General features: G+C 38.9%; 1 protein-coding gene across 1 annotated transcript in view; it reads left to right on the top strand.

Annotated features, from left to right (window-relative positions):
- Positions 1 to 12,284, top strand: part of ABCA10 (ATP binding cassette subfamily A member 10) — a 76,690-nt gene that overhangs the window by 7,313 nt on the left and 57,093 nt on the right. The window contains exons 6-9 of the mRNA XM_043585122.1: positions 1,816 to 2,042; positions 9,734 to 9,875; positions 10,093 to 10,278; positions 11,441 to 11,588. Of these exons, the coding sequence (XP_043441057.1) occupies positions 1,816 to 2,042; positions 9,734 to 9,875; positions 10,093 to 10,278; positions 11,441 to 11,588 (703 nt within the window). The remainder of the gene's footprint in view (positions 1 to 1,815; positions 2,043 to 9,733; positions 9,876 to 10,092; positions 10,279 to 11,440; positions 11,589 to 12,284) is intronic.

Below are 12,284 nucleotides of genomic sequence, written 5' to 3'. Positions count from 1 at the left end.
CTTCTGTCTCACAGCATACCACCCAAATGGCATTTTTTTAGGTTGGTAACAACTCCCATGTTGACTAATGGCTGACATTTTTCATCCCTTATCTTAATTGATCTTTTAACTAGATAACATAGCCTTTACCTGGTCTTCGTGTACTTTTCTAGCCCTTCCTTTTCAGTCTTATTGCAAGTGTATCCAACTTCATACTCATGCTTCTTTATATCTATAGTTCGACACGGTTCTAACCTAGGCATCTTTCTCCAACCTCTGTCCTTTCTCTAAACAATGTTATTCATTTCCATAACTTTAATTACAGTTTACATGCTGATTAAGTCGACTTGCAAACCAACAAACTTGTTCTAAATTTTTTTCATGCTTATTTATTTTTGAGAGAGAGAGAGAGAGAAACACACAGAGAGAGAGAGAGGGAGACACAGAATCCGAAGCAGGCTCCAGGCTCTGAGCTGTCAGCACAGAGCCTGACGCGGGGCTCAAACCCATGAACCGTGAGATCATGACCTGAGCTGAAGTCAGACACTTAACTGACTGAGCCACGCAGGTGCCCCATAAACTTGTTCTGTAAGGGGCCAGATCATAAATACTGTAGGCTCTGGGGCCCAACATTTACTATGGTACGTATTGAACTCGGCTGTTGTAATGTGAAAGCCGCCATAGACAATAGGGAAATGAGCATGGCTCCGTTCCAATAAAACTTTATCTACAAAACAAGTGGTGGACCAGATTTGGTCCACGGACCATAGTTGGCTAACCTCTGCTCTCGTTCTGTGTATCTGCTTGCAGAATATCTCTACTTTGATGCTTCCTAATCAATTCAGACTAGTATGTTCAAAGCTGAATATGAGTATTTTTCTCTTAATGTGGCTGAGCCTTTCAAAAGTCTTCCTATCTCAGTGAATGCCAAAGCTACCCACCTAGGTGACCAACTAGAAACTGGGCAATTATCAGAGAAAATCTCCTCTGCCTCACCCATTACATCCAATCTGTCCTCTAGCCCTGTTCATTCTAAGCTGAAACCCATGTACTTAACTCCACCACCAGCACTAGTCGAAGCCATTTTTTGGCTTTTGCCGTCTTTTATCTTTTATCACCTTTTGCCTGCCCTGTGGGAGTAGTTTATTTCTTTGGCCCCATCTTCTTTCTCTCTCCCTCTTTTTCTCTCTCCCTCCCTCCCTCTCTCTTGCCATCAGCTTTGCTTCAAGGACCTGCCTCCTGTGCCTCCGATATTCTACACTCCTTTCCTTTGCACATGCTGTTTCCTCTGCCCAGATTTTCTTCTCTATCTTCAACTCTCCCCACGCCCCCCAGCTTTATTTAGGTAAGATCATTATATACATAAATGTCATTTGTTCAGGGAAGCCTTGCCTGTGTTTCATCTCACAGCACACTCTGCTTCTCTGTTAAGGCAATTGCTCAATTATCATCAAACAATTGATTGTGCAGTGAGTTATCTGAGATCTCCCCTTCCTTCTCGCCCCCCCCCCATGAAATATAAAGCTTCATGAGAGTGAGGAGTGTTCCTGTGGATCTCTGCTATCACTCCATCACGGATCATAGTATACTATCATAGCATGATAGACATCCAAGCAACGTCTAAAACAGCTCTTAGAAGTAATGTCAACTAATCCCAAAAGTCATCAAGACTGTTCTCATGATATTCATAGTTCACCATATCTTAAACAACGGAAATATGCAAATACTGAAGATGGAAAGAAGGAAAATGTGTATGGTTTTCTAATATATTTTTCTTTTTCGCTAATGTATCTTTCTATAGTTAAGGTAATGCATCTGTTTAACATCCCAATTTAGCTCACAACAAATCATTCTGTGATGGAGACGCTGACATCAGTTACTGGAATAAATATGAGGATGCCATCCTTCATTTCTAAGGGAGAAGTTATAAATACATGGTTTATTTTTATTTGTATAGTTTATTTCTCCCCTTTTGTATACTCTACATCATTAAATGTTACAAAGGAAAGAAAGAAGTGTAAGAAGCTAATGGCAGTGATGGGTCTCCAGGAGTCAGCATTCTGGTGAGTTATGTTGCTTCTTTGCCTGTGTATCACCCCTTAAAAAAAACAGAGAAACCCATTAGGTTATAAAAGAAAGTTAGATGCAGTCAGGAATATTTCTTGTGTGCATTCAATTAAGTAGTTCGCTCAGTTCTATTGCATTTTAAGATGCTGGCAGTTGAAAATAAGTAAGGACTGTGCTTATGTTTCCCAGGGTTGAAGAATAGGAAATAGGGTGCTTGTTATCAATTAGCTATTGCCAGAAAAATGCCGTATAACGAAACACCCTAAGGGGCGCCTGGGTGGCTCAGTCGGTTAAGTGTCCAACTTCAGCTCAGGTCGCGATCTTGCATTTTGTGGGTTCAAGCCCCACGTCAGACTCCATAAGTGCAGAGCCTACCTGGGATACTCTCTCCTTCTCTCTCTGCCCCTCCCCAGCACACGCGTGTGCACTCTCTGTCAAAGTAAATACATAAACTAAAAAAAAGCACCCCAAAACCCAGTAACCTCAAACACCAATCATTCATTCCTTCTCATTTGTCTGTGGCATAGCTGGAGGCTGGCAGATCTCGTCTGGGCCTGGCTGGGTGTGGATCCACATTTAGGTCTCACCCAAGTCTGCCCACGTGCCTCTCAACCTCCATGGGTCAGCAGTATAGCGACATATTCTCCTCTAATCGCAAAAGTGCAAGAGAGCAAATCTCACTGCACACGCACATTTCAGGCTCCTGCTCGAGTCATATTTGATAAGATTCCATCCATCAAAGCAAGTCATGTGGACAAATCCAAAGTCAAGAGGCAAAGAAGTATATTCTGCCCACTCCAAAACCAAAACAGTTCAAATAGCCAAGCCCAAGATCAGTGATACAGGTAATTATATCCCTTCATGGAAGTGAAACAGGGAAGCAGGGAGTGAAAAATTTGAACAGCAAACTAATTTACCACAATGTTATTAAAACCAATTCATATAGGTGGTCAATAAAGATATTCTTTGGGTGGGACAAGGGATTATATGAGACAATATGTTTAAAGTACTTAGCACAGGAGCATCTGGGTGGCTCAGTCAGTTAAGTGTTCGACTTTGGCTCAGGTAGTGATAGCACAGTTTGTTGGTTCGAGCCCCGTGTCAGGCTCTGTGCTGATAGCTCACAGCCTGGAGCTTCAGATTCTGTGTCTCCCTCTCTCTCTGTCCCTCCCCCCATTCATGCTCTGTCTCTCTCTCTCTCTCTCTCTCTCTCCCCAAAATAAACATTAGAAAAAAGCTTTAGAAGGGGCGCCTGGGTGGCTTAGTTGGTTGAGCGTCCGACTTTGGCTCATGATCTCCCAGTTTGGGAGTTCAAGCCCCGCGTCAGGCTCTGTGCTATCGGCACAGAACCTGCTTTGGATCCTCTGTCCCACTCTCTCTCTCTCTGCCCCTACCCCACTTGCACTCTCTCTCTGTCTCTCTCCTTCTCAAAAAATGAATAAACATTAAAAAAATTTAAAAAATAATTAAGTACCTAGCACAGACAGTGTTGGCGCTTATAAGGCACAAGGCGCATAGTAAAATGAATCTCTATGTCTCCATTTATCTATTGACCCTTTTCCCATACACTTTGAGATAGCATATAATACAGTCATAGCAGCAAACATTGAACTTAACATATTCCAGGGATCACTCACAGTTCATAGTGCTATGATCCTTATTCACAAGTAAGAAGACCAAGGCACAGAAAGGTAAGATTTTTACCTAAGAAAAATCCCTTCTTTTAACCACTATGCTACATAAGTCAAAAAGATTAATAAAAGGAAATTAGTGACAAGGTGATATTTTTCCCTTGATAGAAAAAGCTGTTAGTGAAATGTGCCAACAGAAATGCATATCATATTGTCTTTAGTGTTTTTGAAAAAAGAAAAAGAAAAACGTTACATATGGATCCAACTTTCTAAGTGCCTCAAATGGAGAAAAAACACAGCAGAAGGTTTTCCTGATATAGAACTGTCCAGGTTAGCAGGGTTTACATTGGCTAGAGATTTTTAAAAATTGGCTACTCTTGTGTGCTATTGGGGAGAATGTTTGTGAATATGCTCTTCACCCTGGTTCTCATCAAAGACAAGGAAAAGAGATTTTTTAAATCAAATATTATGAATTAAAAAGTATGGCTTTGACAATCTAACTTCCAAGAGAATACCATTACCAAATGCAGGCATCCCAGTTATTGGAGTAAAACTGATTTATTTCTTATAAAGTCCCCACATTCTTGTATATTTTACACTCTTACATTTTCTCCCTGATTACACACAAAGTTTGCTATAATCTACTTAACCCAAATAAGGCTCAAGAATGCAGATTTTTCAAAATATGTGCAGAAATTTCAAAGGATCTCCAGAGTAATTTCTTCTATAAAACATTGTGAATAGATCATGAGAATTATTTACAGCACTCTCTTTATAACCATATATATCTGTTATATGAAATTCTAGCAATTTCAGTTCTATGAGCCATAATTATCTTAACAATTAAGAGAATTTGGTTTAAATAATACATGAATTATGATTAGCTCCTATTGGGACTAATTTTTTTTTTAAGAGGGTAGAACAGGGAAACAAAGGGATAAAACAAATGATTGAAAACAGAATTTTTTGCTTGATTTTTTTCCTTTATTAGATAATAATTAGCTGTTCCCCTAACATTCTTCAAAGATGACTGATTTTTTAAATACCGTTAAAAACTCATGGATCTGAATATGCCTATAGGATTCAAGCCACTGTAATTATTATTCTTATTGAACCCCAAATTGTCCCATCTTTGGCCAAAGAGAGTCAAAGGTTAGTTTCAGATTCTTTTTGACAAGATTCCAAGTGGATTTTTTAAAAAATAAATTTCTTGCTACTTTGTGTGGCAAGATTTCTTTTAGTTGGAAAAAGTATGTCAAGAACATTGCATACTGGGGGCACCTGGGTGGCTGAGTCAGTTAAGCGGCTGACTTTGGCTCAGGTCATGATCTCGTGGTCCGTGAGTTCGAGCCCCGCGTCGGGCTCTGTGCTGACAGCTCAGAGCCTGGAGCCTGTTTCAGATTCTGTGTCTCCCTCTCTCTGAGCCTCCCCCGTTCATGCTCTGTCTCTCTCTGTCTCAAAAATAAACGTTAAAAAAAAAAAAAGATCATTGCATACTAGAAATATTTTTTGGATATTTATTGGATTGGTCATTGTTTCTAGCCTTTGTCAACAGAAGAGATAGAATAATGACAATGTATTCTACATTTTCATATAGAATAACACACACACCATTAAAGATAAATGTCTTATGAATTCATACTGATAATTACAAGTCAAATATAGTTGAAAAGCATTTGCTTAACCTCTCCTGTATTTCTACTAGGTCTCCTTTCCTTTGCACTGAGACATACAGAGAAGCTGAGAATTAGAATATCCCTAATTATTCATTTGTTTTATCCAGAAATATATATATAATGGGTTTAACCATACGAATAGTATTACTTCAATACACTAACTGAAAACAAAGTACTGTTTTCCAACAGTCTCTCCCAATCCCCCCCAGTTGTTTATAGTTTATGCATCTATACTGACAGAATACAAAACACACTTTCTCCTTTTAAAACATCGTGTAGGGGTGCCTGGGTGGCTCAGTCGGTTGAGCGTCTGACTTTGGCTCAAGTCATGATCTCGCGGTCTGTGAGTTCGAGCCCCGCGTCGGGCTCTGTGCTGACAGCTCAGAGCTTGGAGCCTGCTTCGGATTCTGTGTCTCCCTCTCTGCCCTCCCCTGCTCATGCTCTGTCTCTCTCTGTCTCAAAAATAAATAAAAACATTAAAAAATAAATAAAACATCGTGTAGTCTTAGTTCTACAAGTGACTACAATTTTTTCTAATTAAACATTTCATTTGGAGTGGATTCATACTCAGTTTTTTCCAATTTTATTGTAGAGAGAGAGAGAGAGAGAGTGAGAAAGAGAGAAGGAGAGAGAGAGAGAGAGAGAGAGAGAGAGAGAGAGAATCTTAAGCAGTCTCCATGCTCAGCTCGGAGCCTGATGGGAGGCTCAGTCCCATGACCCTGAGATCATGACCTGAGCAGAAATCAAGAGTCAGACACTCAATTGACTGAGTCACCCAGGTGCCCCGATTCATACAAAGTTTTAAAGAAATTTGTAATGTATATTTATTTTTGAGAGAGGGGGAGAGGGGCAGAGAGAGACAGAAACACAGAATCTGAAGCAGGCTCCAGGCTCTGAGCTGTCAGCACAGAGCCCGACACGGGGCACAAACTCATAAACCATGAGATCATGACCTGAGCTGAAGTCAGACACTTAACCAACTGAGCCACCCAAGTGCCCCCATACTCAGTTTTAAGAAACACATTGCATGTCCTCCTTACCCAGTTTCCCCTAAGGATAACATCTTGCAAAACTATCGTATCATATCATAATACAGTTAAATTATGGACATTGATATAGTTAAGATACAGAACAGTTCCATTGTTCCATTATTATAGCCACATTCAACTCTCTTCCTTATCCCCCAACCCCTAACCCCTGCTAACCACTAATCTGTTCACCATTTCTATAATTTTGACATTTCAAGAATGCTGCATAAATGGAATCACATGGTTCATCACCTTTTGGGGCTTTTTTTCCACCCACTAAGTCCAATTTCCAAGTACAATTTCCAAGCACTTCATCCAAGTTTGTATTTATCAATGGTTCGCTCCTTTTTCTTGCCGAGGACTACTCCATTGTAGCAATATCTCTGTTTGTTTGGCCATACCTCTGTGTAGCTGTTCAACCTTTGAAAAAGAGAGGAGTTGTTTCCTGTTTGGGAGTATTACAAATAAAGCTGCTATGAACCTTGATGTCCAGCTATTTATATGAACATAAGTTTTCATTTCTCTGAGGTAAATGCCCGATGGTATGATTTCTGGCTTGCGTGGTAATTTAGTTTTATAAGAAACTGCCAAACTGGTTTCCAGAGTGGATATACCATGTTATATTCCCACTCGTGATTTATAAATGACAAAAGCATGTATTATAGGAAATAATTGTATTTGAGTTGGTTCATGCTTTTATACATGTATTGGAATTTACATACGTCTAATATTCTTATTAACTCATTGAACGTAATATTGTCCATTGTCTCTCATTTCTTTTTAACTAATCGTCATGTTTCACGTTCTCTTTACCCCAATCTATGACCAGCTCTTTAAAAAAAAAAAAATACTCTTAAGTATTAGGAGTAGATGTTTCCATGTATGAAGATTTACCCTGTCTTCAAAACTTAATTGAATAAGATTGTTAGGTGTTTAGTCTTATAAAAGATTTTTAAAATTTCAAATCAAATAATGAGAGCATGAGAGGAAGACTATGATCTTGTTTATTGAGATATAATTGATATTTAATATTATATTAGTTTCATGTGCAAAACATAATGATTCAATGTTTGTATATATTGTGAAATGATCACCACAGTATGTCTGTTACCATCTATCCCCCACACAGGTTTACAATCTCTTTCTTGTGATGAGAACTTTAAAGATCCACTTACTTAGCAACTTTCAAGTAGATAATAGCATGTTATTAACTGTAGTCACTAAGCTGTGTATTACAGTCCCATGACTTACTTTATAACTTGTCCGTCCTTTTTGGTCGCCTTCACCCATCTCGCCTGCTCCCCACCCCCACCTCTGGCAACCACCAATCTGTTCTCTCTGTATCTATGAGTTTGTTTTTTGTTATGTGTGTGTTTTTTCTTTTAGATTCTACATATAAGCGAGACTATGTAAGATTTCTCTTTCTCTGTCTGACTTACTTTACTTAACATAATGCCCTCAAGGTCCATCCATGCTGTCGCAAATAGCAAGCTTTCCTTCTTCTTTCTGGCTGAATAATATTCTGTTGTGCGTATCTCTGTATGTCTATATAGATATCTCTCTTACCTATCACATTTTTTTGTCCTTTCATCCATTGATGGACACTTAGGCTTCCACATCTTGGCTATTGTAAATAATGCTGCAATAAATGGGGGTGCAGATCTCTTTTTGAGTTAGGGTTTTAATTTCCTTCAGATAAGTATCCAGAACTAGAATTGCTAGATCATTTGGTAGTTCTGTTGTCAGTTTTTTGAGGAACTTCCTTGCCGGGAAAGCTATAATCATTTTTTTCCCTCAGATTGTATTTAATATTAAGTCATGTTCTTTATATGTTTTGGATATTTTTTTAAAATATAAGTTATTATCAAGTTGGCTGACATACAGTATATACAGTGTGCTCTTGGTTTGGGGGGTAGATTCCCATGATTCCTCGCTTACACACAACACCCAGTGCTCATCCCAACAAGCACCCTCCTCAGTGCCCATCGCCCATTTTCCCCTCTCCCTTACCACCCATCAACCCTTAGTTTGTTCTCTGTATTTAAGAGTCTCTTATGGTTTGCCTTCCTCTCTGCTTGAAGCTATTTTTTTCCCCTTCTCTTTCCCCATGGTCTTCTGTTAAGTTTCTCAAGTTCCACATATGAGTGAAAACATGATATCTGTCTTTCTCTGACTGACATATTCACTCAGCATAATACCCTCCAGTTCCATCCACGTTGTTGCAAATGGCAGGATTTCATTCTTTCTCATTGCCAAATAGTATTCCATTGTATACATAAACCACATCTTCTTTATCCATTCATCCGTTAATGGACATTTGAGCTCTTTCCATAATTTGGCTATTGTTGAAAGTGCTGCTATAAACATTGGGGTCCATGTGCCCCCTATGGATTAGCACTCCTGTATCCTTTGGATAAAAGTCTATAATCATTCAAGCTTACCTTTCGTATACATGAAAATGCTATTCACCAGTGATAGTAACAACTTAATTTATGTACTACACAAGATTATAAAAAAGGATTTCAAATACATTATTTATACAAAGTGCTGAAAGGTCTATGTAAATATAAAAAGTACTTGGCAGTTTATTAATATTTCGTGAAAGGTCAGTTTTCAAAAGCGAGAGCTATTTTCGTGTTTAAACATACCTTTCCATTTTTTCCCGCAAATTTTCACAAACAACCATGCTTTGGCTACGGTGATATAGGATCACCATTGTACAGCGCTAACGCCCGTGAGACCTTTTGCCTTATTTTAGTTCTGTGCTTCCTAGGTGCACTGTGGTCTTCTAATTTGTAAAAGCAATGTGCTGACTGGTTAATGTCAAAAGTCACAGGAGGACAAAAGAAAATGAATAAAAAATGAGCTTTACTTAAATCTGAGAGATTTCAATTAAACATTAAGAAAAGTTTTATACCAAAAGGAAGTTTAGTATAAGGAAGTTTAAATGTGAGATTAATGTATTTCCATTTCATATTTCTTTAGTCACTTGACTGCAAGAATCAGATTATACATCGTTATATGAATGTTTAAATTCGTTCAACAGTTGGGAAGTAATTATAATAACAGTGAAGCTTAAGGGTTCATGCGCAGTATCTTGTTTAATCCTCGAACTGCCCTTATGAGGCAGCTTCCATGTTTCACTCCCTTTCATAGATGAGGGTGAGAAAGGAAAAGTCATTTGCCCATAATCACATGGTTAGAGAGTGCACAACCACGGTTTTGGAGTGAATTTGACCTTGGTGTGTTTGCTTTCAGAACTTGAACTCACAACCACTGTGCATGTTATATTGCCTCTTCAAACATTTGTATGTGCGTGATATTCTGAATTAACAACTTGTTTCTACCGTAGGCTCTCCTGGGGATTAATGTATGCAGGCTTCGTATTTATCCTGTCCATTGCTATGGCTCTGATCATAACACTGAGCAAAACTGTAGTGATTGTTGGCTTCCTGGTGATCGTCACACTCTTTGTCCTATATGGCCTGTCCTTGGTGAGTGGACAACACGTATCTCTTTACCTGCTTCTCGTCTCAGATATGTGAACAAATGACGTTTCTTCAGGATGTTGGTACGGCATAGTCACTAGTTTGATATCATGTTTTCTATATGTTTTGAGAGAGTTTGTTGACAATGGGAGCAACTGATTAATCGAAATGATTCCCAAAGGGAAAAAAAAATACCAATTGGCACTCTTCTTTCTTCCTTCAGATAGCATTGGCTTTCCTCCTGAGCGTGTTGATAAAGAAACCTGTCCTTACCAGTTTGGTCGGGTTTCTCTTCACTACATTTTGGGGATGTCTGGGATTCACTGTATTGTACAGACAACTTCCTTCATCTCTGGGATGGATCTTAAGTCTTTTTAGCCCCTTTGCCTTCACTGCCGGGATGGCTCAGGTAAAGAACACAATGATTTTATGGTTTTACTTATTAGATTTTCAAAATTATTGAAGAGTTTGGTACCTCATGAAACTTAGTGACCCGTCACCCTCTATTTCAAGAAGTTCTGCTGTATTCTCTTGTCAGTTCTCATCAAGTAATAAACAAGGCACATGGATCATTTGTAAAATCCTAGAAAATATAAAGTAGAAAAATAATTGCCTGGTATCCGACCACGCAGTTTTACTGATTTGTGTCCCCATCTAAATTTTTTTAAATGTTTTTATTTATTCTTGAGAGAGAGAGCTAGTGAGGGAGGGGCAGAGAGAGAGGGAGACAGAGAATCCCAAGCAGGCTCCGCACTGTCAGCACAGAGCCCGTCGCGGGGCTCAAACTCACCAACTGTGAGATCATGACCTGAGCCGAAGTCGGGCGCTCAACTGACTAAGCCACGCAGACGCCCCTGATTTGTGTGCCCGTTTTAAAGAGGCAGTTAAGTGTGGCGGTTATGAGTAACAATGAGTGATAAGTGGAGACCGAGGGCAGGAATCAGGCTCAGCTCTGCCCACGTACCAGCTGGGTAACCTTGCTTTCCGTAGCCTCCCTTTCTTCATCCGTAGAATGGAGATGTGAGTGGAAGTCACCTTTAAACATGGGGGTAAATATGAGGGCTGAGCATGCTATTGTACACGCATAATGCTAGAGCAGTCCCTGACACATGCTGTGGGAATGCGAGCTATTATCTTTATTATCTTTAAAATTAGTCTCTTCGAGTCTTCAATACTTATTTGATCCTATAATGTTTCCACAATATCTTATCCTCAGCATTTTGATATTTCCTTTAAATGTCTTCTAATTTCACTGCCCACTCTGAGTTTCTCTTCCTAGAATATGTTCGTTTTGTCCACTTCTCTAAATCTCCTTCTTCAAACCTTCTGTGATAATCAATCAGTCCGTTAAGTTTCTATTCTTCGGTTGCTTCACTTTCTTCTATAGCATTTCCCACTCTTGTGACAATTTTATTTGTAAAAAGCAATACTACTAACAAGTTCACTGTGCATGTTTGAAAAAAAAGGCTATTAAGATATGAATTATATTTGTCTAGGCAGCACCATTTAATTAAAAAAACCTCTAGCTTTATGGGTTCATCTAACTGTTATTTTATTCTTTTTAATGTCAGATTTCACGCATGGATTATTACCTGATGGGCGTTACTTTTCCTGATCCCTCTGGAGAGTCACACGTAATGATGGTTACTTTCTTCATTTTGGCACTTGATGCTCTTCTCTATCTGATACTAATGTTATATTTTGAGCGAGCTTTGCCTGGTAAGTAATATTGTGGTTAAAGCTGAATTTAAAGCAATTCTGCTTCTTGTAAGGCAATGTCTTAATATTTGTCTACTTGTAATTTAAGAAGCCTTTCTGATGGCAGAGAAAAGGAAAAAGTTTCAAAAGAATAGCATCTCCTCGTTTTCATCCCACTATTTAATGGTCTGACCAGAATTGCTTGGTTAAAACATTTTGGTTAAAAATAACTTGTATTTGTTTTGGGTTTTATTTTTTATAAAGGTAGGGGTGTGTGTGTGTGTGTGTGTGTGTGTGTGTGTGTGTGTTGTAGGTGGGAAAGAGAAAGAAATAACTATAACAGCTATTGATTATGATGATGCTTTTTAGTGCTTGAATTGAACTAATGGACGATAAGATAGTTCATTAAACAACTCTTGCTAATATTTGGCTCTAGGAAACTTGTTCTTCTGCATCTCAAGAATATGAAGGAAAAAAACACAGTTAAATAAAGTTAATGGACGACCTCTTCTTTTCCTTCTTTTTATGACCTTTTTAATGTTTATGTTTAATGTTTCTTTATTCTCGAGAGAAAGACAGAGCATGAGCAGGGGAGAGGCAGAGAGAGAGAGAGGGAGACACCGAATCTTCAGGCTCCAGGCTCTGAGCTGTCCGCGCAGAGCCTGACATGAGGCTTGAACTCACGAACTATGAGATCATGACCTGAGCCGAAGTCGG

Source organism: Prionailurus bengalensis, chromosome E1, assembly GCF_016509475.1.
Source record: "Prionailurus bengalensis isolate Pbe53 chromosome E1, Fcat_Pben_1.1_paternal_pri, whole genome shotgun sequence".
NCBI classification, from domain to species: domain Eukaryota; kingdom Metazoa; phylum Chordata; class Mammalia; order Carnivora; family Felidae; genus Prionailurus; species Prionailurus bengalensis.
Note: the sequence above shows the minus strand (reverse complement) of the source record. Positions and strands in the feature narration are given on the sequence as shown.